The sequence below is a fragment of the Sorex araneus genome, chromosome 1 (genome assembly GCF_027595985.1).
Source record: "Sorex araneus isolate mSorAra2 chromosome 1, mSorAra2.pri, whole genome shotgun sequence".
NCBI lineage: Eukaryota > Metazoa > Chordata > Mammalia > Eulipotyphla > Soricidae > Sorex > Sorex araneus.
The window spans coordinates 199,245,987-199,270,357 of NC_073302.1; the positions used below are offsets into that span (position 1 = coordinate 199,245,987).

Here is a 24,371-nt window from a genome sequence, read left to right on the forward strand (position 1 = left end):
CAGGGGCTTGGTTGGGGCCGTCAGCTTCACGCCGCCTGCCGATGCCACACCACACACGGGTGAGTCTCCTGGCGGCTGCGCCCCAGGCAGAGGCTGTGGAGACCGACCGGTCCAGTGGAGGCCTCAGGTCATGGGGGGAGCATCACTCAAAGCATCTTTCCGCGGCTTCCTCAGGCTTGGGTTCGAGGGTGGGGTCCATGGGGAGCGCTGGGGTGCAGGGGAGGTGGGGTGCTGGGACGGAGAGAGGCCGGGGGTGGGTTCACGGATGCAGGAGCAAGCAGAGCGGGGGCGGGAGAGGGGAGGCTGGCAGGGGGGCGGCTGGCGGGGGACAGCGAGGGGGGGGTCTCGCCTTCTTGTGTCCGTCCTGTGCCCACCTGAGCTCCTCTTAAATGAACTTTTGGGGTAATGTCTTTGTCAGTTCTCCTGCAGCCCTTCCCAAGCGGTGGCCCCTGGGCAACTTGGGAGGGCCGGGGTGGGGAGGGGCACAGGGACTTCCGGTCTATCCAGCAAGGACACAAACTGCCCCTCCTGTGGGTGCAGATGGGGGGAGCGTGTCCTGTCCTGACAGCAGCCGTGGCTCAGCTGGACCCCCCCAGGTCCTTTCCAGGCCCGTCTGCTTCCTGGACGGCCCATGGCCAGCCTCTGCCCTCTGGCCCCTTGACCACATGTCAATAGCCGGGTGGGCGGCCCCACTCAGGGCTTCCCGAAAGCCGACCCTCGGTTTCACGTCCACGGCAGCTGTGGGCTGGTGGGATCCCACCGCCACATTGGAATCTCCCAGGGTGGGGGCGGGACAGGCAGACAACGGCCCTTGGCACCAGGACCAGCTCTTCCTGCCTCCCGGGGCTCACCGCCCCCTCCCCCATAGTCGCCTCCATCAGAGCAGAAACAGAAAACGTTCTGGGGCCCCAGCAGGGCATGCTGGCTGTCTGGGGGTCAGCAGGCAAGGCCGACGCCCTGGGTGAGCACTGCCCTGGCACCCTGGGGTGGGGGCGGGAAAACACAGGCAGAGCAGTCAGGTCTTCAGGATCCCTTTGCCCAATCTGCCGAGTGGACAGAACAGCTGGAGGCTGTGTCCACTCGGACAGGCTGACCCGGGCTCCAGGCTGTGACCTTTCCCAGCTGTGGTTCTGCCTCCTGGAACGAAGGCTGCCAAGGCCACTAGGGGTCATGGCTGGGCCTGCCCTGGGCTTCCTGCCCACTGGGAGGTCTGACCCGAGCTGGGCCCCAGGTGGGCGCGTGGAGCCTGTGGGTCGGGCCTCCCCCCTGCAAGACAAAGCTACATGCCCCAGCAGGGCAGGCACTCATGTCCCTCTACCCAGGGGGTGCCGGGCTCTCACTGGCCCTCGGGAAAGGCAGGGGGGCTGGGCAGTCGGCAGGCGGGCCCCCTGTGAGTCCCCTTGCCGGTCACAGGGAGTAAAGGCAGGGTGTGGCCTCTCCCCACACAACAGGCCCTCTTCCTGCTCAGGGATAGGGGGGACCCATCCCCGGTGTTCAGGAAGGCCTGTGTTTCCGACAGAGGTGAGGCGAGCCCCCTCGCGCCCCCAGATGGTCTGGCTCCAGCCCGAGCAGGCAGGCACCCAGAGGACTGGGGCGACATTTTCCATCCCTTTTGTACTCAGCCTGCGGCCAGCATTCAACATGTGGGGAGCACCAGCCGTGACATGGACCCCAGCCCGCCCACGGTGCGTGGCGGCCCTGGTCTGGGGGCAGAGTCTCCGTGCACACATTCGGTCTGCAAGGGGCGCCGTTTGGGGTCTCCGCCCAGCACCAACCGTCACCCACAGCGCCAGCTGCAGGGGACAGGCCAGCCTCGCTCTTTCAGCCCGAGGGCCGAGCTGCAACTGCAGGACTTGGGGGCGCTGGGTGTTCCCACTTCAGGCCTGGTCCCTCCCTGCTGTCCCCCTGACAAACACTCTGGCCATCCTGAGTGGTCTGCACCCACAGACGGGTCTGTCCCTGCCACCCTTGGAGGGCATCCTGGCTCTTTTCTGGCCCCTACCCTGCAGCACGGAAATCAAGCAAGAAGGGCCAGCGACAACCCCCAGCCCCACCGACGCACTCCGCACGGGCAGGTGCTCCGGCAGACCTTCCTCCACACCGCACAGCCCTGCGTTTGCAGACTATTGCGAATGACAGAAAACAAAGGAAAAATTACAATAGATGAATTGCATCCCTTGAATCACATTATATTTTTGGTGCATTAAAAAAAAATCCAAGGAGAAAAGTAAAAGCAAACCAGCATAGTAAACTCAACCTGGAGAACAAAGAGGGCAGGGAAAACACAGATGCAGATGTCGTTAAAAATAGTGTGGGGGTGAGGTGTGTGTGGGGGGCGGTCTACGTACAATTGTTTGAAATGCAGGTGCGTTGCCCTTTTTTGTTTTTGTTTTTGTTTTGTTTTTTCTTAAAAAAAATGGCAAAATGTTTGGCAAATGTAGGCAAATGACTTGGACTAGGTAGGGGTCTTCACCAGCTCTGAGCAGGGTCAGTCATAGCCAGGCGAGACCCACAGCTTCCTGAGGTCACTCTGTGGGGACTGGGGGGGCATTGGGTAGGGGAGAGGGACGGCCCTTCCCCCCCAGATCCGACTGCCCTGGGACCCTCAGTCTGGAGCATGGAAATGGAGCTGGTGAGAGATGCCCGTTGCAGCCTCCAGCCTGGATGCCCCCAGAGGGCACGGCTGGGAGGACTCCAGGGGGCCATGGACCCATGTGTGGATGGCGGGGTCCACTCAGGGAACCTACTGCGATCATCAGAGGTGGTGACCACCGCCCGCCCTGAGGGTCACCAGTGATTGTCCCAGCCAGCTCGACAACTTGCTTTCCTTTCAGGTGACTTTAAAAAAAAAAACCCGCGTGTTGTCTGTGTCTGTCCGTCCAGTCCAGAACCTTCTGTCCTCCGAGCGGGCCCCGTGTGCGCTTGGGATGGTCTCTCTAGCTTGCTTGCAGCAGTCACATGCGGTTCCCGGGACGGTGTCTGGTACCAGACAGCCACGGCCACACGGTGGCAGGCTTGTCTCAGTGTCGGGCCCAGATCTTGCGGCAAAGGGCCGGCGGGGCTGTGCGGCCCCAAGTGGGTTTTGTTTGTTTGCGAGTCTGCTGTTTTTGTTTTTGTTTTTGTTTTTTTTAGGGAAAAAAATGACCCTCTAGTCACTAGGGTGGCGCTGTCCCCCCCACCCCGTGGCCACTATAAAACAGATTCCATGTTCTCGCACCATTCGTGGTCTTCGAGGTTATAGATAAACTTGGTCCTGTGTGTCTGCGGGGCGCTCCCCGCGTCCCTCCCCAGCTTGTCCAGGGTCAGAGTGGAGGCGAACAACTCACTGGTGCTCAGCACGCCCTCGTGGTTCTGGATGTAGCGCTGGTAGTCCCGGCGCAGACACTGCCACGACGTGGTGTAGAGCAGGAAGGCCGTGGCCTTGAGTGCGATGGCGATGCTGACGTACAGGTGGCGGTAGGCCACGTTGTCGTAGAGGACGCAGGCGCCCTGCTCCCCACAGAAGGCGCTCCAGAACAGGCAGGTGGAGTCGATGCCCGCCCCGAAAATGAGTGGCGGAGGGATGAAGCCTGCGGGTGGGCGGGGGGGGGGACATGGGGCTCAGCCACCCTCCCCCCCACCCCCAACACTGATGCTACCCTGGCTCAGTGCACGGACCTGAGTCCCGTGGCCTTTAAGGACCACGTGTGGCCAGCCTGGGTTGGGTCTGTGGCTTAGCGGGGGGGGGGGGGGCAGGGAGGAAAGGGGGGCTGTGGGGGTCCAGGGACTCTGGGGGAAGCTGCACTAGGTTCACCCACAGCGACCTGCTCCCAGGCTTGTGCCTGGTTCTCTGGCAGCTGTGATGGGGCCATGCCGGGAGAATGGGGTACAGCACCCTGCGCCCCTGTTTTGGCTAAGACTTGCTGGGAGAAGTGAGTTGGGCCCCCGCTGACTCCGTGCTAGAGAGCTGGGTTATACTGGGTGCTGCAAGATGACATCTGGGAACCACCCTAGCTCCACCCCTCACATGAGCAGGGCTGCCTTAGGCGGGGGTGGGGGGAGGGACAGGCCTGAGCCAGTTTTTTTTTGGGGGGGGGGAGAAGTGTCAGAAACCAGGAGGGCCAGGTGGTGGCTCAGTACTGAGAGGGTCTCAGGGTGACCCTCCATCCCACCCCCTGCTACCCACACACCATCAACAGCGATGTCGGGTGGGGGGCAGCTGTACCTGCTTTTAATTCACCTCCCCCCAAATTAAAAGCTGCAAAGGCCTGGTCTCTCTAGACTTCTGTCTTAAGAAGGGATCGGACATTTAGTAAGGAGATGAAATTCAGATTCCTGTAAGGGACGAAAGGAAGCTGACGGCTGGCTACTCCCCTGTTCACACCTCCAAAGCTTCCAGATCCCCCCAACCCTGCTCCAGGCTGACCCCTGCTGGCCAGAGGGACATGGTGACCTGGATGCCCTGGGCCTGGGATGATGACCAGGGGGTCGGATGGACACTGGGGACATCGGCTAAGGCCGGCGGTTCAGGGCCGACCCATCCTGTGCCGGCCATCCGGTGGGGTTCAGCAGACGGGACTCAAGCCAGCATGCTCTGGGTGGGATCCCCACGACCCCAACACTCGGAAGAGGGGTGCACTTTCAGAACAAAGTCCCCCTGGCTCGCTACTCGAGAGTAAGGCTCCTTCCCTCACCCCAGCCAGGATAGGACATTGGGACACGAACCATCCACCTTTCCAATGAAGGGGAGGTCACGGCGGGGGTGGGGGCATGAATCCCTCCACTGGTGTCCTTCTAGAAGCTTCCCAGAGGCCCAAAGATGTGCTTATGCGAATTCCCGCTGAGCCACCTTGACCCCACGAGCGTCAGGTTCCTGTGTGTACCAGAGGGCACGGTTGGGGCTTCTTGCCACAGGCCGAGGTGGACACTGCCCTGTGCCTGCCAGATCCCGGGGCCTAGGTCTCTCCGCGCGCGCAGCACGCACCTTCCCCTCCGGGCACCCTGGGACCCTCTGCTCTGGGACTCCACTCCTCACCCCAAGGGCAGATGCTGCCAGACCTTTCCTGGGCACGCCTGTGGGTTGGGTCACGGTCACAGGGCAACAGTGGGGTGGAGGAGGAGGGGGCTGTTCTGCCCAGTTTGGACTAGCCTTGAAGCTGGACACCCCCATTTCTGAGCCTCCCCCGTGCCCCCAGACAGAGGGAATCACCATGTCGCTAAGGACCCACCAGGTACATACCGAGCAGCCGGAGGAGCAGGAACAACACCCCCAGGGCATAGGACTTGAGATCGGGGCTGACGGTCCTGTGGGCAGAGGAGGGGACACTTGGTGACCTCACCCCGCCCCCACGTCCCAGCCCCAGCCCCGTGTCCTGAGGAGTTGAGTGGAGCCTAAAGAGGCCCTTCACGCCCCCCAGGAGACCCCAGGCGCTCTCTCTCTCTCTCTCTCTGAGCCTCAGGCGCCCCGTGGGTGATGGGGAGAGCGGAGCCTCCAGGCGGGGAGGCAGGGAGGGGACCAGCCCGTCATAGTGATTTGGAGAGTTGGGTGGGGTGGGGGCTGCAGGCTGGAGCTCCCCCTGCTCCCCGCAGGTGCCAGCAGGTCAGGCCTCAGCCTGAGTCCTGTCCCAGAGGCGGAGAAAGCCAGCAACTCCCGTGTGCCAGGTCCTGGCTGGCAGGAGGTGGTTACCGAAGGTTGACCTCCCCCACCCCCGTGGCCTTCAGCAGGAGACCCCCAACGGTCAGTGCCAAATTTCCAGACCACAGCCCCCGAGTTTGGCCTCCATCCTCTCCCACCTGCCCCACCCCTGCCCCCCACGGTCATCTGCGGTCCTGGGTCCAAACCCGTTCCTTCTAAAGAACTCTCCCTCTTCAACCACAGTCCACTGTTTAGGGTCCCAGGGGAGGAAGGGTGTGGGGGGGAGAGCCAGATGAGGGTGTTGTGACTGTCTGCAGGGAAGCAGCATTTCCTGAGCATCCCCGGGCTCCGGGCCGCTGGGAAGCTGAGGCTGGCAGGAAGTGTCTCCCCCAGGGCACCGAAGTGGGGGGTGGGGGCCTTTCTTCCTGCTTCGGGGGGCCTGAGTGCCACACGGGCCTGGTGCCACTTTAGGGTGGAAAACTTTAGAGCACACAAGGTGATCTGGAAGGCCTCAGGGAAGGACAGACAGAACCCCCCCAGAGCTGGCTGAAACCCCCAGGCTCCCTCCGTCTGCATTTCCCACACTCTCCAGAAGCCCCATTATCCGCCGAGCGGCGCAGGTGCACCCGTGGCCGGGCAGGACCGCAGGGCCCGCCATTCTGCTCCCCCTGTGCCTCCCTCTGCTCTGCGGAGGTTGTCCCGGGGAGAGGGTGCAGGCTCTGTGCCAGGGGCCAGGCTGGCCCCAGGGGGCAGGCGGTGCGCCGCTTACCGGATGAGGATGATGACGGAGGGCGTCTGGGCCATGGCCCCGATCATGCTACAGAGACACATGACGCAGAGGAAGATGAGGAATGCCTCCTGGCACCCCGGGCTCGGGCACTTCCCAGGCACCACGGTGGCATTCTCGGGTGGGACACCGCTGAGGCACGCACAGCCTGTGAGGTTCTGAAAGTCAGGGGTGGGGGTGAGTAGAGGGGACCCTCGGGTGCACACCCCGAGCCCCACGTTAGCAGAAGTGCATGGGCGAGGCAGAGTCCCGGGAATCCGTGAATGGATGAGCTTTAGGGGTCTTTTATATTTGGTTTCTATTTTGGGGTTTGGGGGCCACACCTGGCTCTGCTCAGGGGTCACTCCTGGCTCTGTGCTTGGGGCCAACTCCTGGCTCTGTGCTCGAGATCAACTCCTGGCTCTGCTCAGGGGTCACTCCTGGCTCTGTGCTTGGCGCCAACTCCTGGCTCTGTGCTCAGGATCAACTCCCGGCTCTGCTCAGGGGTCATTCCTGACTCTGTGCTCTGGGGTCACTTCTGGCTCTGTGCTCAGGGATCACTCATGACTCTTGCTCGGGGTTGACTCCTGGCTCTGTGCTCAGGGCTGACTCCTGGCTGTGTTCAGGGCTCACTCCTGACTGTGTGCTCAGGGTTCACTCCTGGTTGTGTCAGGACCCCAAGAGAGGCAGGAGGGGGGTGACTCCCCCTAGAACCCTGGGGGATGAGTCTGGGTGGATGCTTGGAGTCAGGAAGAGAGTGGGAGAGCCCTGAGTTACCAGGAGCCCCTCAAAGCAGGGAGCTCGGAACCAGAAATTGCCTTTGCGTCTTTCTTGGATCCTGGGCAAGGAACCAAGGCCCACGAAGAGAGAAGCTGTGACCCATAATTCAGTCCCTGGTCAGCCCAGAGACAAAGTAAGCCTCAGCCTTGTAGGAGTGGGAACCTCGAGCTTCACAGAAAGGCTTCGGTCAGAGAATGTTCTGGAACATACTTGGTCTCAGGAAGCTCGTGCTGATCCTGAGTCCGTCTAATTCCTATAATAGGACAATAGCCCAGAGTGATTTATAATAGGAATTTCTTTTGGGGGGGTGCTAAACATTAATGAAAATTGTTGCAAAAAATAGTATCTGGTGTTTTCATTTGAACCATTCTCCAGGTCCTTCTTAAAAATTCATTACTGGTTGCATAAAGAAATTGCTATTTCATCTCATTAGGACTAACAGTTTCTCCACAAAGCACTCCCTGCCCCGGGCCCTCAAGGTGATTTATTTTCTCTCTATAAAAAAATGTTAATAACCAGCCAGGAATGTCAATGTAGGGGAAAAAAGCCAAGAAAAATGAAGTCTTTATAAATGAAAATAAATGATTGATTTTCTTTTTTCAAAACCACTCTTGCTCCCCAAAGACACTGGCTGTGAGGAAGCGGGAGGCAGGACAAAGCACGGTTTCAGCTCCAAGCAGACTCGCCAGCAGCTGCCCTTCCCCTGCCCGCCCCTGAACTCTAGGGAGTCATGTTTGATGGCAGGCAGGCTCCTCAGAGCAGGTGGCAAACACCATGAGTAGATCTCTACGAGTACTCTGAGACGATCACTTCAGGAGAGACCTGTCTGAGACTGAGACAGCAGAGCCAAGAACCCAGGGGTACAGACGGAAAGGGATTTCTCAGGGGCAGGGCAATCTGTGTGGGGTTTTGACGGGTGAGTAGGAGCTGGCTGACTGGCCTGGGGAGGCTGGTGGTGGTGGCATGGAATAAAGACCTAAACAAGTCATGGAAGGCTGTCACAAACTGGAAGGAAGTATGGTCAAGAGAACATCTAGACCCTCCCAAAGTGTTGCAAGAGCGATTTGAGAGGGCAGGGAGCAGAAATCCCAGCAACGTACAATTGATGCAGGGAAAGAGACAGACAATCAGAGGGGCTGCGAAGGGGAGGGGCATGGTGGTGTGGACAAGGCTGGAGACTAGAGCACAGTGGAGATGCAGGGGAGTGCAGCCCGGCTGGAGGTCAGAGGTGAGAGGCGGGAGGTCAGAAGTCAGAGATGAGAGAGGCTCGGGGGCGCAGTGCCTACCGTGCTATTGCAGCCAGCGAAGCAGGCAGACAGGTAGGTGGTGCCGTCCGCGCCGCACACGGGGGTGAAGGAGTCCGTCTGGCATTCACAGTTTTTGTTGCAGGGCGCGTACGGGTCCAGGGCGGAGCTGGACGCTGAGCTGGAACAGGAGACGCAGGGCTGGTGAGTGCTCGGCTCCCCCTAGGGAAGGAGCAGCCCGGCCACCGGTCACCCAGACCCTGGGCAGGCGAGTGAGCGAGTGCTGGGGCATCCCTGGGGGGTCTCCGATGCTACTAGGGATCTAGGCCCCCACCTGCCCCCGGGTGGGGTGTGGCAGGATATGGGGGACCGGAGACCCCAAGTTTCCCCCGATGCATTAAGCCAGCCCTGTGGCCCTGGATGGGGTCAGGCGTGGAGAAGGGGCTCCGGGCTGGGCCGTGGACCCCTCTGCCCTTCACTGCTTACTCTGACTCCCTCCCCGTGTCCCCAGGCCTCTGACCTCTCTTTTTTGGTGGGGTTCCAGGGAGGTGGAGACACTCTGGGAATCTGGATCTACAGGAGTTCCAAGCAGGTGAAAATCACTGCCTTTGACAGTGGACTACATTTTGTGCTTTCTCTCTCTCTCTCTTTTTTTTTTTTTAAATTGTGCTTTCTCGGTTTTTTTTTTCCCTTTCCTCTTGGTTTTTGGGCCACACCCAGCAGTACTCAGGGCTGACTCATGTCTCTGTGCTCAGGAATCACTCTGGATGGAACCTGGGTCGGACGTGTGCCAGGCCAGCGCCCTCCCCGCTGTGCTATTGCTCCCCCCGCCCTCCGCCTCCTTTCATAATCGTCTCATTCCCAGGGTCAAGGGTGCACCTGCCCCACCATGGCCCAACCCCACACTCACGCATTGCTATAGGGGACAGTCACCCCGGCCACAGGCCCCGTGTCGCAGCCCAGGAAGAGGAAGGAGACGTAACAGGCCGTGGACACCAGGTTGACGAGCATGGCCATGCGGATGGCACCCAGGGCGGATAGGCTGAACTTCTTCACCAGGAGGCCACCCAGGAAGATGCCCAGGCAGGCGCACGGGATGGCCGTCATCCCTGCGGGCAGAGCAGGGATGGGGGCATCGCATGAGTGTTCCTGAGCCTCCCGGGACTGCTCCCCGGGGTCTCCCCCCGCCCCAAGCCCCTGTCCCGCTCACCCAGCAGCTGGTTGGCGGACGAGGTGGTGAGGTCGAACTGCTGCTCCAGGTACTTGCCCAGGAAGGCGGCGAAGCCGGCCACCACCGCGATCTCCATGCACGCGGCCAGCGCGATGCACGTGAACACCGGGTTGGACAGCAGGTGGCTGGTGACCTTGGGGATCACTGTGGGGACAGGGGGCACCCCACGCCTGCGTCTCCCTCCTCAGAGAGCACGTCTGGTGATGCTCCAGCTCGACCCCCAAGTCTGGGGGGGTGGGGATGACAGCACGTGCCAGTCCTGAGGACGCAAGTCACGTGGGAGTGTCGCTGGTCCCACCCACAGCAGCTGACGCAGGATTTGGGGGGGTTCTGCTTGGGGTCTCACCTGGCAGTGCTCAGGGCTGACTCCTGGCTCTGTGCTCAGGAATTATTCTGGGGGGGGGCCCTATGAGTTGCCAGGGATTGAACCTGGTCGGCCGTGTGCAAGAAAAGGCCTCCCCCCTGCCCCATCACTCCGGCCCCTCTTGCATCCTGTCTTAAGGCTTTCTGCAGAGGCTGCCAGTGACCAGCCCTGTCCGAAAAACCAAGGGGGCTGGGGTTTGTTTCTGACAAGGGGAAGGGGATATAAGTGTCTGCCAGACACCAGATACAGGCGTCCTGCTGGATCAAACCCCCTGAGTATGCGGTCTGACCCAGCAGGGATGGAATGGATGGACTGAAACCAGGGAAGGGCTTCCGTCCCGCACACTCCAGGGAGGAGAAGTAATTCCCCTCTGAGCCCCGCGCCCCCCTGGCAGAGGAGCCTTCCTGCAAAGACCTCTGCAAAGTTCTCAGCCGGGGGGACGGTGAGGCAGCCCTGAGGTGACCAGATCTGATCACAGTCCCACTCAGGACCCCTCAGAGGTCAAAAGTCACTGGGCCACAGGGCCTGCTCCATCATCCCACCCTCCTCCCTGCCAGCCTGTGTAGGCACAGGTCAGGGGTCAGGCCCTTCTGCATGGTCCCGCTGCCTGCCAGACACTGCCTCCTCCCCAACCCCACCGACCAGAACCCTCAGGCTGGCCAGCCTGGATCGTTGGGGTGCACTCTGGGGCTGGGAGCTGCAGGAGCAGCAGCATCACAGGTAGGAGGCCCCGGAGTCCAGCAAGGTCCCTCCCTGAGTTCTCACCTCGGGAAGAGAGCATTGGCTGGTTCGGGTCTCAGCCTCTGCTAGTCCCACCCAGGACTGTCCCCATCACTTGGGGGCAGGGCGGGTGCAGGGCCATAGAGTCACCCACAGTGGACAACTCCTATCCTCGGGAAGGAGACCCCGGGATACAGGAGCTGCCTCGGCCAAAGGCACCTCAGATGGGATGTGACCTCGGGCTCCTGCAAGAGCCTGACCTGACGGCAGGGCTGGTGTCTGGGCGTACAGGTGCCCACGCACGCACACCACAGGAACGTGGTCTGTGTGTGTCTGTGGGTCTGCCTGTGTCATAGTCTGTGTGTATCCGTTTGTGTGCGTCTATGCATCTGTGTCCCTGCATGTATCTGGATGTGTCTGGATGTGTCTGTCTGCGTGTATCGGTGTATGTGTCTTGTATATATCTATGTGTGTCGATGTACCCGAGTCTGCCTCTGTGCGTGTCTGTGTCTCCGTGTAGTTGCCTAAGTGTCCATGTATGAATCTGTGTAGCTGCGTGTGTCTGTGTGTATCTGGGTCTGTGTGTCTGTGCGTATCTGGGTCTGTGTGTCTGTGTGTATCTGTTATGTGTCTGGGTATCTGTGTGTATCTGTACTTGTCTGTATCTCTGTGTGTCTGTGTATGAATCTGTGTATCTGAGTCTGTTTCTTCTGTCTACCTGTATGTGTCCATGTACTTGTATCTGTGAATCTGTATGTGTGTGTGTGTGTGCGCGCACGCGCGCGTGTGTGTGTGTCTGTATGTATCTGTGTGTCTTTGTTTCGATCTTGTGAAGAGACAAAGCACCCTGGGTCACCTTCTGGCCCACCTGTGGACACCTCTGCACATCCCCACTGTGTCCGTGCGGCAGCTCATGGGGGGTGGGGGTGCGACTGGTGCCACTCCCACGCCGAGGCCCTGCTGTGGGACGCGCCCTCACCTCGCAGCTGCTGGAAGCAGGAGGCGGTGCTGTCGGGCTCTAGGGGGTGCCGCACGACCCCGTTGCTGGGCTTGGCGACCTTGTAGTCCCTCTCGGGCAGCATGGCCTGCTCGCTCTCCAGGGCCGCGTCGGGGTGCAGGGGTAGGGACTGCGGGAAGCCGAACATCAGGAGGGACGAGAAGAAGAGCAAAGCCCCGCAGAGCAGAAAGCCGCCCCACCAGGCTCCGATCCAGCGGGGGTCGTCTGGCGTGATGTCCAGGCTGCCTACCAGGAGAGACATAGATGAGGGGTGCGAGCGGGCGGGGCGGGGGGAGGGCTTTCCCCGCACGCAGGCCTGTCTGCCCTGAGCTAAACTAAAATGGGGGGTGGGGTAGGACAGTGGGGAGGGCGTTCGCCTTGCACCCGGCCAGCCCGGGTTTGATCCCTTGCATTCCACAGGGTCCCCTGAGCCCTGCCAGGAGCGAGTCCTGAGTGCAGAGCCAAGAGCCAGCCAGGAGCATTGCCCGGTGTGGCCCAAACACAAAACAATTGAGCGCGAAAGCAGGTAGTGTCTACACAGCCACTCAAGTGCACCACCCAGAACACCCAGTTTGGGAAAGAAGATTTCAGCACCAGAACTCAGAGGGTCACATGGGACAACCCACGTGCACCCCTCAGGAGCCCAAGACCCAAGAAGGCCCCACCCCCAACTCCCCATCTCTCTGGAGCTCGACTCTGAGAACAAGCATGGCCTTCGGGCGCCATCTCCCAGCTGGGCTGAAAGCCCCTCAGCCTCTTCCTGGAGCCCCCTTGCTCTGGGGGTGGGTGGGTCCCCGCCTTTGATCTTTCTGGAGCAGCAGAAACAGCAGGCTCTGTCCAGGGAAGTGGGTGGCCGACACCTTCTGATGGGGCCATCATCCTGCTCACACCACTCCATGTCAGTGCTCCCCATGAACTCATCAGACTCAGTGTCCCCCAACCCCCTTCCTGTTGCCCCATGAACAGACCCAGCACTGTGAAGGAAGAAAGGTGACACTTGATTCTCCCTCAGCTTGGCCACTGGCTGACACGGTTAATTCTGAGTGAAAGTATCAGCAGGATCAATGCAGAGAAGCACCAATGGCTTGGCTGGGTTTAAAACTGGGTATTTCTTTGGGGGTAACTCAGTCATTCAGCACTGCCAGGAGATGATGGATTCAGAGCCGGAGTTGGGGATGGTGTTTCCTGCTGACCCTTTGTAGGAACTGGGCGGGTATCCTGCTGCTAGCTCAGTTTGGGGGGCGGGGAAAGTGAGGTCAGAGTTCTCTGCTGGGCAGGTGCTGGAGGTGCACCAATGTCGTCGGTCCACCTCTGAGGTTTCAGTGGCCCCTGTCCCAGTCACATCCCTGCAAGGGAGTGCAGTGGGGCAGAGCCTGGCTCTAGGCACTCCCTCATCGGCCTCACTTGGAGATTGTTCACTGGCAGGGGAGGAAGCCCTGTCGAAGACCCTGCCGATGAGGCCGGGGGTGACCAGGTGGAGAGCAAGTATGCTCTTGTCTTCAGTTTCTCCCGCTGCCCACCCCGGGCCAAGAGCCACGGGCACAGCAGCTCCAGACTGGGAGAAGGCCACACATGTGAGCTGTCTGCAGGACCTGGTCATGCCATGCAGTGTCCATGGCCAGTGAATCACAAGGACATCTGATGGCATTTAGGAGCAGAAGCTTCCAAGAGTCAGCAAGTAGTGCCTGGGGCCAAATTCCCACCCGGGAGCCTGAGTGCAGGAGCTGGTGGCAAGCCACTCCTCCCAATCCCGTTAGGCTGCACCCACCTTAAACCCGCCCCAACCCAAGAAGCCACGCCCACCCAGCAAGGCCACGCCCAACAAGCCACACCCACCAGCAAGGCCACGCCCCCCAAAGCCACACCCACCTAGCAAGACCACGCCCCGACAAGCCACACCCATCTAGCAAAGGCCACGCCTCTAGCCAACAAGTCACAGCTTATCTCAGTAACACTATACCCCAATTAGCAAAGACACATCTTGGTCAAACCAAGCCCCGCATCCCGCAAGCCACACCCCGCATCCCGCAAGCCACACCCCGTATCTCCTTCTACAGCGCTTTTGGCATCAGCACTGCCCCATCAGGCCCCGCCACAGCTCATGACCCTCCACCGTGCTAGGAAGGAGCCAGGACAGGGGACAGACTGTGTGGCATTTCCCAGTGGCTCTGCCACAGGGTCCGTGGCAAGAATTCCAGGTCAGGGCCAGAGAGATTGTACAGGGGCTGGGCTCTTGCCTTGCATGCAGCTGACCCGGGCTCAATCTCCTGTACCTGCTGCACCCCGAGTCCCGCTGCACTCAGTGACCCCTGAGTGCAGAGCCCGGAGCCGTCAGCCCCGAGCACCTCCAGGTGTGACTCCAAACCCAAACCAAACAAAGAATTCCAAGTGGGTCTTCCTGAGCCCACTGGGCCCCAACTCGGTACTCCCCAGAGGAGTGTAGTCATTCCTTGCTGGGAGAGGGTCCCAAGCAGTGCTCAGGGGACTCCCAACCGAGCAGGCTAGGGGCCCCACGTTCAGACGGATGTGCGGTGCTACTCTGGTGCACTAGTGTCAGTGGGAGTCCCTCCTTGGGTGGACACGACGGACGTATCTGGACACGTGGAGCAAGCCCCAGCTTTTTGCTGGCCCTGATGGTCATGGCAAGGCCTGCTTGGGGGGCTGGGCCCCTGTGTGAGGGAAGAGAGACTCTGTCCTTACTTGTGTCGATGAAGACGGCGTCCACGTAGATCTTGGTACAGAAGGAGCCCAGGATGAACCCGCAGGCTGGCCCGAACACCAACATTGTGAACAGGATTCCTGCAAGGAGACGAAAAACCCGGGATGGGATTAGGAGGATGGGCCAGCCAGGGACAGGGCAGCTCCACGGGGAGAAGCCGCCACCAAAGCAGGAAGCTCTGCGGGAACATGTTAGGCAGGGGTACTTGGGTCTTTGTGACTGCTGAGAAATCTGGGTCCCCCACTGCCCGGTTTATGGGGATGGGTGCTCCTAATCAGTGCTCACTGGGGCGCTAGGCAGGTTGCATCACAAAGAGGCCTCCTGGCTGATGTGGCTCTTTGCCCACTAGAGGGCAGCACTGGCCCAGAAATAACATGGACCTGGCCTCAGTGCCCAGAGGGTGGGGGTGGGGGGCCCAGCCTCTCACACCCCTCTCACACCAGGGGCAGGAGGCAGGCCGCGTCCAGTGCTGGTGTCCGAGCCCCACTTGCCCCCTCCTCCTCCATGGAGTCTTCCTGGGACTCTCACACCTTTACTTGGCCTGTGGATCCCTGTCCACACTGGGGTACCCCAAGGCCTGTCCTCCCAGCCTGTCAGGGCAGCCTCGACCTCCCTGGCATGAGCCTGAGCAGCCTCACCCTCCCAAAACCGCCCGGACCCCGCAGGGGTGACACAGCTGTCCCCGAGCCAATGCCCTGATGTGGAGACCCCTGCAGTGCTCAGGGTCCTGTGGGGAGGCCACCTGGATCAGCTCCTCGAACAGGGTCTGCCACACCCCGCCCCACCCCCGCGGCCTCGCACCCCAGGGTGCTGGGACATGGCCACCAGCAAGCCCAGGAGATGGCGTTGGGATCACTGGCTACCAGAGGCCGCAGAGGACCCTCCTGTCCACTAAGCAGCTCTGCCGCAGGCCATGTCCTCCCTGCCTGCCCAGGAAGGCCCCTAGGACAAGGCCTGCTCGCAGCCCAGCTCACAACCCTCTCTCCTAGGCCTTCCCAGGGGCCATTTCCCATGGAAACCCCATGTCCCTTGCCCTGAGGTATTTGGAGGAGAACTTGGGCGAGTGTCCCTGGTTTTGAATTTAACTTCTAATGACTGGGGGCTGGAGCGATAGCACAGCGGTTAGGCTTTCGCCTTTCATGCAGCCAACCTGTGTTCGATTCCTCTGCCCCTCTCGGAGAGCCCAGCAAGCTACTGAGAGTATGGAGCCTGCACGGCAGAGCCTGGCAAGCTACCCATGCGTACAGTAACAATAAGTCTCTCAATGAGAGATGTTACTGGTGCCCGCTCGAACAAATCGATGAGGAACGGGATGACAGTGATAGTGACAGTGACTGGGGCAAGGGCTGGGCTGAGTGCTTGTTACCGGAACATCCCAGTGACCCTAGAGGGTGGCTCCACACAGAGGCCTGCTCCCTGCCCTGGCATGCTGTCTGCCCCTACCAAGGTTTTGTACACACACACACACACACACACACACACACACACACACACACACACACACACACACACACACAGAGTTGCCCACTGTAGGACGGTATGGCTGACAACTTGCGCCTCAGGCCAGCGTCCCCTCCCTGGTACCCTCTGAGCACCCATCTAAATGGGAAACATGTAGCTGCACCTGGATTGTTCCCCGCACAATGCCTCAGAGCTCCCCCAAGCTGTCCTCCCAGCACCCCAAGATGAAACTGTTGGAAATCTGCATAATAAATGCACAGAATTCGCTCCTGGCATAAGCCTTTAATTAAAACATGCAAATTCCTTAGGAAAGAGAGGTGGTATCCCCAGGGCCGGCATATACCTGCCAAGGGGGGCACAGGGTCCTGTAGGCAGAGTGAGGGGGGCTGCAGGAAGGGCAGGGGCAGGCAAGGAGGTACCCTGGGAGGCCTTGTCCCAGCTGGGGGCCTGGGGCTGGTCAGTCCCTCCCAGCCCCGGCTCTGAACGGTGCCTCCCGTACTGCATCGGTGCTGGCCCTCCCCCCACCCTTCCTGGCTGCCTTCCAAGGAAGAACAGAGTGAACACAGACAGAACTGGTGCTGAGTGGGGCCCTGCAGGGGTTCTTGCTTCCAGAAACGCCGCAGCAGATCGGGCTGTGGTGGGGTGGCCCGTCACCCCATGGGGGTGCAGCTGGGGGTGGCAGAAGATGAGCCGGAGCAGGTATGGGGGACACGTGCTGGGGACGGGCACGGGGCAGCCAGTGAGGACGGGGAAGGGACCACGAGGGTCTGCCTCCCTGGACCCGATAAGGAGATGATGGAAGGCACCGGGAGAGGGTGGGGATGACAACCAACTGACCTGAGCGGGAGGGCTGGGGAGGCTCGGACACTCCAGCACCAGGCTTGAAATGGGAGGTCGTGAGTTCGATCCCTGCATCTCCTCACGTGCCACCTCCAATCCCCGGGGGATCTCCCAGGACAGACCTCACGAGCACTGTCAGGTGTGTAAGCCAGTGGGTGAGCCCTGCAGCACCCCCACGAGGGGCGCCCCAGCACTGCACATACCTGACGCCCCGCCCCCCGCCCCCCCATCACAACGCGGGCGGGCTGCGGGCAGGGCTGAGGGGCTTAATGGAGGTTCTGGCTCAGTCAGGGTGGGGATGAAGCAGTGCTTGGGAAGCAGAGTTGAGGGGGCATGCCAGCCGGGATGGAGGCATTCGGGAGCCCCCCAACTTTCTGATCCAGAAGGGGCCACAGGCTGGAAGACGACACTGAAACGAAGCTGGGCCCTGAGAATGCACCCCCGGGTCTGCTTAAAAGACACTCACAGGCGGAACAGAAGAGAAACTTCTCAGGGAAGAGCTGCAGAGAAATCTGGGAACAGAGGGGGTGTTCCCAGGCCGCAGGTCCTGGGGCCCACATTCTGCTCCCTGAGCCACACTGGCCCCACCCCGGGGCCCCCCACCCACCCTGGCCTTCAGGGCCCTAGACTGTGAGGCTTCTGGAAACTTTTCTCCCCACCCCCATGCCACACAGGCTCTGCCAGCAGCTCTGAGCTCCGCCCTTCGCAGGGAGGAAGGAAACGGCTGGCCAGGGCAGCCTCCTGCAAGGGCATCTCTGCGGGGGCGTGGGGCGGCTGGCCAGGGCAGCCTCCTGCAAGGGCATCTCTGCGGGGGCGTGGGGCGGGTGGGGGGCAGGCCAGGAGCGCTCTGGCCTGGGGTGGGGGAGCCCGCAGCCTGGTCCCTGCCTCCCAGAGCCTCTGGAGCACATGAAGTTCCCGGCCGCCAGGGAGAGCCGGTGTGTATCTTGGAGCCAGGCAGATCTGGGCTTCTGAGTCCCTCGGGAGCCAGGCGCTTCACCAAACACGGCTGTGGGGAGGGGCTGAGCAGAGGGACCGACGGTGCTCCCTGGGGCAGCCCTCACAAGGCAGCAGCCCTGCACAAAGCAGGTGGAAACCGCTCAGAGCAGAGCCCAGAGCAGCGCCCAGAGCCCAGAGCAGCACCCAGAGCCCAGAGCGGAGAACATTGAGCACAGAGCATGGAGCATGGAGAGCACATTTGCTCAGAAGACAGAGCAAGAAGCATGGGATGGAGCACGAACACACACAGTACACTCATTACAGAGCACTCAGCACAGCACAGCTCCCGTGCACACAGCAGCAAGCACAGCACCCAACATGGAGCACTGATCCCTAAGCATGGAGCACAGGGTACTCATTACCGAGCACTCAACACTCAGCACTGACCACAGCGTGCTGCTCCTCCAAAGCTTCAGTCTGCCTGCTGTGCACAGTCCCAGTCTGAGCACTGAACCCCTGAGGCTGAGCCGGAGGGGGCACCCAACCCCAAAGCACAGTGTGCAGACCTCTGCTGAGCTCTCAGCCTCCTTCTAGATCCTTGAAGCCTCAGGACACTCCAGGGCAGGACACTCCAAGGCCGAAGGCTGATCTGCAAACACGGCCCCCCACCACACCGAAGGTGAAGCTCAGGAAACAGGCAAGGACCAAGGCAGCTTCTGCAAACGCCCAGCGTCCCCTCCTGGGGCTGTGCGGGTGTCTGAGAATCAACAGCAGGACCGGGCCGGGGGCTGGGGCTGGGCACAGCTGGCATCCAGACCAGAGACCCACAGATACCAGAACCGTGGCCAGGGGGACTGGTCCCTGGGGGGAGCCAGCCACGGTGGGGGGGGGCACAGAGGGCAGCTAGAACAGAGAAGGGATAGCCACAACAGTGACAGCTGGAACTGATGGTTCTGGACACGAACTGAGTGTTGAAAGGGTAAAGGACATACGTGACAACCCCTCAGTGACTACTGCAAACCACTATATCTATAAGGCGAAAATGGGGCGAGGGAGAGGGACAGGCAGACAGACAGAGAGACAGAGAGAGAGAAGAAAAGTGTCTGCTGTAGACGGCGTGAGGGAAACTGGGGACACTGGTGGTAGGAAACATGCCCTAGTGGGCACAGGTGCTGAGCACTGGATGACTGAGACCCAGCCATGGACAAGTCCGTAAGTGCACAATTGCAGATCTCACGGTGATTCACTTGGGCTGGAGCAATAGCACAGCAGGTAGGGCATTTGCCTTGCACGCAGCCGACCCGGGTTCGATTCTTCCACCCCTCTCGGGGAGCCCAGCAAACTACCGAGAGTATCTCGCCCGCATGGTAGAGCCTGGCAAGCTCCCCGTGGTGTATTCGATATGCCAAAAACAGTAACAACTAGTCTCACAATGGAGACGTTACTGGTGCCCGCTCGAGCAAATCGATGAGCAACGGGATGACAGTGCTACAGTGATATGGTGCTTCACTTAAAAAAAAAAAATCAATGACGGGCCGGAGCGATAGCACAGTGGGTAGGGCGTTTGCCTTGCACGCGGCTGACCCGGGTTCGAACCCCGGCATCCCATATGGTCCCCCAAGCACTGCCAGGAGCAATTCCTGAGTGCAAAGCCAGGAGTAACCCCTGAGCATTGCTGGGTGTGACCCAAAAAGCAAAAAAAAAAAAAAAACAATGACAATTCTTTGTCACTCACAGTGACAAGACAAGCAGAGAGGATGTGGTCAGCACAGAAGCAGCCATGAGCTGTAGAAGTGTGATGGGCTGACCGTGGTGGGCGGAGCCCCCCTGAGCTAGGAGGGCAGCAACTCGGCTTCTGGCTTATTCATTGGTTGGGCTCTGAGCTGTACCCGTGGGTGCTCAGGGCTGACTCCTGGCAGTGCTCGGGGAACCCTATGGGATGCCAGGGATCAAAGCCGGGGAGTGGTGTGCAAGGCCAAGGCCCTCCCCGCTGTCCTGTCACTTCAGCCCCCCTGGGGAATATATCATGGAAACACCTGCCTGCCTGTAGAGGCAAAGGATAGTGGGACCCATTTTCTTTTTTTTTTTCTTTTTGGGTCACACCTGGCGATGCACAGGGGTTACTCCTGGCTCTGGACTCAGAAATTACTCCTGGCGGTGCTCAGGGGACCATATGGGATGCTGGGATTTGAACCCCGGTCGGCCGCGTGCAAGGCAAACGCCCTACCCGCTGTGCTATCGCTCCAGCCTCCCCATTTTCATCCATCAATGTGGGGATGGATTTGAAGCCCGAGTGATTTGTTTTCAGCCAGAGAAAAAATAGAAACCTCAGTCCCCTAGAAAATCTAGTAGATGTGAACAAACAGGAGCCCCCTCAATTATGTTAGAGTCTCCCACTGCCCCCCCACCATTCTCCTGGAGGGGAGGGCCCATCACTCCGGGAAACACCTGCGCTGGGAGAAAAACTACCGAGTTTTGAAAGCAGGTGCTACGTGGGGCTGGGGGCAGGTGAGGGCCCCCTTGAAGTTGCTATGTGGGCACTGCCCGGCTCCCACCATTACCCACCCATCACCTGCCCACCAGGACCAGGGACAGACCCTGAGCCGGACACCCTCTGGGCTGGAACAGGCCCCTTTCTTGCCCCAGCCAGAGGCACAATAGTCAGTGGGGAGTTTTCAAATAAACATTTTCCTCCTGAAAGCCCCGGGCGCCTGCCCAGAAGAAATGCCATTTACTGCAACAGGCTGGCATTTCACTCAACTCTTGACTTAAGAGCATGCCTGCCCCAGCGGCTTTTTTTTTTTTGTCTCCTAGCAATTGGCACTTTGTTTTTCTATCCTTTTTATTGGTGGGGGAGGGGTGGGTGGCGCAGCTGGGTCAGACTTTGATTTCAAGCCCACCCAAGGTCACAGAGACCCCGGGCTCCCCCAGCAATGCCCAAGTCACTCCCGTTCCAGAGCCGAGGAGAATCCTTGGGGACCAGCCCATGTGCCTGGCAACGCGGCACTGGGCTTTGAAAGGTTCCTGAAAAGGCCACGGTTGTGCCCTCTTCCCCGACAGGGATTTTCCTGAAGCTGTCGTCATTTTGGGGAGACAAAATCTGGTTGGGAAAATGTGAGTGTGGCCAAGGGCACCTCCCCTGGGGGTAGAACTGCCCCCGCCCATCCCGACCCCGAGTGTGACCTTCTCTTCCCTTCTATCTCCATTTCCAAGTCATCAAAAGCAAATCCGGGACAGCAGCAGGGGGTGGGGGGCACCCTTGGGGGCTCTGCGCTCTTACAGGCCAGGAGGTGACTCGGCGGCTGAGCATGGGCTTGCAGGGAGGCTGGGAACGAGCCCTGGCACCACAGGGAGAACCTAGACCCATTCCCACGTGTGTCTGCTTCACAGGGCCTGAGTGGGGCTGGCCAGTGGGGGTCCCCTCCTCCTATGTGGCCGGCCCTGCCAACCCATTTTGCAGAGGAGGAAGTGGAGGTCTGTGAACCATCATGGGCATCCCCCTGGGCATCCCTCTGGGCCATCCCCCCAGCAGAGGAGTGAGCGCCATAGCCCCATGCTCCGTGCCGGTCACCTTCACCCCCAGCACTGTGTGCCTGTGTGTGTGTGTGTGTGTGTGTGTGTGTGTGTGTGTGTGTGTGGCAGGGGCGGGGGGGGGGAGCTGCCCACTTCCTTCCCCACAGTGGCAAACAAGCTGTCGGTGCCAACAAGTAAACAGTTGGTGCCAACCACAGCTCGCCCCAGTCCCGTGAAGCACCTTTATGAGGTGTCACGTCATCCATCGGCCCTGCCCACTGACTGAACACCTCCGCTCCACACCCCATTCTCCACCACCCACCCCCGCGGAAGTCTTAGCTTCTTGGCTGACGAATCGCACGGACACGGCAACTTGACAGGGCTGACAGCCACTCCTGGCTTGGGCAGCCAGGGAAGGCCTCCTGCCTGCCTGGTGTGGCCCGGGACACGGCCACGGGGATGGCTAGCAGACGGAGGGCACAGAGATAGATGCCAGTGGACGGGAAACCACAGGCCTGGATGCTGGCGGGGAGGGGCATGTCCATTAAGGCTGCCCTTGGCGGATGTGCAGGAGTAAACCAGGAAAGATGTGAGCGACCCAGCCCCCCACCTCCGGGACCTGGAGAGGTGATCCCCCTCAGTGGATCCCCTCCCCCGGGCACTAGGGCAGAACCCTCAGCGGCCAAGTGTCCCCCTCCCCTGCCCTGCCCCCCTGTCTGCAGCCCCTTCAGTCTTGCTCCACTCCACCTGCCCAAATCGATGGAGCAGCAGATAGTGGGGTGTGGGTGGGTGGGGGTCGGGGAGTGGGGGGGAAATGCAGGTGTTTATTGCGTCTTGTCTCCTCACCTTGGTAAAAAGGTGGACACCAACTCTGAGCAAACCAACTCTGAGCAAAGCCCTTGGCCCTCCCCTCTGTTCGCTCAGGACTTCTGCTGCCTGAGGGCCAGTGAGCAGAAGCCCCCCTCTGCCAACGGGGTCCCCCACTTTCCTGAGGGTTTTGCTGGTGGCTCTACCCCCACATGCCTATGCCAGCAGGACAGACTGGGTTACTGTTCCATCCAGGCCACATACCGCACCAGGGGGCTAAAAATAATACGGGGTGTGGGGGGAGGGGGAGGAAGAGAGAGAGAGCCGGAGAGAGAGGGCAGATGCCTCTAAATAACCCACTTCCCAGGCTAAAGTCGTGTCCTTTTAAAGGCAAGAATTCCTTGCTGGACTCTTAAGACATTTTTCTTCCCCTGAAGGGCCCACCTGGACTCGGCGCTGGGTGGGTTTCCCACGTGACTGCAGCCCCCTCTTCTGCTGGGGTCCAGACCCAGAGCCACAGCGGGGCTTCTGCCATGGGACAGGGCTCTGGGTGGGGCGCGTGAGGAAGGAGGTGGAGGGGACCCACCTGCTCTCACCCGGAGCCACGCAGACTCCGACAAAGGACACGGGCCCCGTGATGCGGTGCATCAATGCATGCATCACTCCAGCCTGGAGGTGACGCGGGCTTGTAAGAACCCCAACAAGCGGGAAACTGGGAGTCACCCGGAACTCGGGCTCTGTCCACATATCACCTTTCTCTGGGGCAAACCCATCCTGGCATCGGGTCAAACACCCACCTTGGGGCACCGGGCCTCCCTGGTCCCCTCTCCCGCTCGAACCCGAAGACCAGCCATTCTGACGGTCAGGTCAGAGACCCCCATCCTGCCCCACCCCAACACCCGCCCGTGGCCCCACAGACCCCACATCATGCAGATTCTCCATTTGCCTGTAATCAAATTTGTTCTTTGCTCCTGCAGATCTGTCTGGGGTTAATTTGATTGTTCATCCAGCGGAGAAGGAAGGAAATTTCCTCTCCACCCCCCTCACATCCTCCCCACAGATACCAACCTAAGCCTTCACAGAAGCAGAGCCCAGAGGCAGATGCAAAGGCTGCCCACTGTCCCGTCCACTGTCCTGCTGCCCGTCCACTGTCCCGCAGGCTGCCCACTCACCCACAGGCTGCCTTGGGGACCTTGTCACACTGGCTAGCATGGCCCCAGAACCTCAGAGCATGGAGGAACTTACCCAGCCACCTGGCATCTCTGTGCCCTCCGTTAGCTAGTGGGGCTGACTGCGTGTGTGCACGTGTGGGGGTTGCGTTCCTTCCTCCAGGCTGATTCATGGGGGCCCTGCTTGTTGGCCCTGGGAAACATTGAAAGGAGAGGCCAGAAGGGTGACTGCCTTCCTGACCTGGACTTCAGTGGACGGCTCGGTGGGGCCCAAACTTTGAGGCAACAGGCAGCCTTTGCCCCGGACCGGGCTGGCCTGCCTGAAGCAGGCAGAGAAGGAGAGGCGGACAGAGCTGACTGATGTCCTCGGGGACAAATAGGACATGTGCTGCTGCTTCAGTGAAGAGTCTGAAGCAGTTCGGTACAGAGAGTAACTTAATCACATGGTGATCCGGGGCTAGCCGAACAGAGGCCAAGGGCCTGCAGAAGGGACATGAATTCCTCCTTAATTTTCATTTCCCTCTTTTTATTACATTTTAATTAATCACTTTGGGGGGAGGGGCCACACCTGGCAGGGCTCCAGGGCTCCTCCTGGCTCTGTGCTCAGGGATCACTCCTGGCAGTGCTTGGGGGACCTATGGGCTGCTCGGGACCGAACCCTGGTTGGTTGCGTGCAAAGCAAGTGCCCTCCCCGCTGTGCTATAGCTCCGGCCCTGATTTCCGGGCTGACAATTAATTGACAATAGTACCAAACTTACAGACAGAACCCCACCCCATGGCTCACTTTTGGCAAAAAAACCAAACCAATCCTCAACTCCCTTCTCTTGGCCCCCTTCCCCCCCGCCCCCCAGTGTTGCTTGAATCTGGGGAAGGGCCTGATAATTTGTTTTGTTGTGTTTTTTTTTTTGCCAATCTTAGTTAAACATATTTCTCGTGAGTGGAACCATACAGTAACTTTCAGACCCTTCCTCTACTTGATGTGATAACTCCAGATCCTTCTGGTCTCTCCCAGGGGGCAGAGTTTCTCACTCGGACGGGCAGCTCTGAGGGGTAGGGTGGTCTTCTGCTGAGGGTAAGGCCGCAGTTCCTGCATCCGCTGTCTCCCTCTGGGCATTTTGCATGATTCCACGGTTTGGGTAGTGCAAAGGATGCTGCTGGGAGTACGGGGTGCAAATATCTCTCTGGACCGATGTGATGGCACCATTCATAT

At 60.1% G+C, this 24,371-nt stretch overlaps 1 protein-coding gene across 2 annotated transcripts in view; it reads right to left on the reverse strand.

Annotated features, from left to right (window-relative positions):
- Window positions 1–24,371, reverse strand: part of SLCO3A1 (solute carrier organic anion transporter family member 3A1) — a 58,105-nt gene that overhangs the window by 862 nt on the left and 32,872 nt on the right. Inside the window, exons 3-10 of one of the 2 annotated variants that reach the window (XM_055134063.1) lie at window positions 14,417–14,515; window positions 11,699–11,962; window positions 9,615–9,779; window positions 9,315–9,513; window positions 8,447–8,585; window positions 6,384–6,559; window positions 5,219–5,283; window positions 3,327–3,569 (exon numbers count right to left, since the gene is read on the reverse strand). In XM_055134063.1, coding sequence (XP_054990038.1) covers window positions 3,327–3,569; window positions 5,219–5,283; window positions 6,384–6,559; window positions 8,447–8,585; window positions 9,315–9,513; window positions 9,615–9,779; window positions 11,699–11,962; window positions 14,417–14,515 — 1,350 coding nt within the window. Of the gene's footprint in view, window positions 1–2,173; window positions 3,570–5,218; window positions 5,284–6,383; window positions 6,560–8,446; window positions 8,586–9,314; window positions 9,514–9,614; window positions 9,780–11,698; window positions 11,963–14,416; window positions 14,516–24,371 lie in introns of those variants that run through there. The other variant, XM_055134062.1, reaches the window with a different exon arrangement.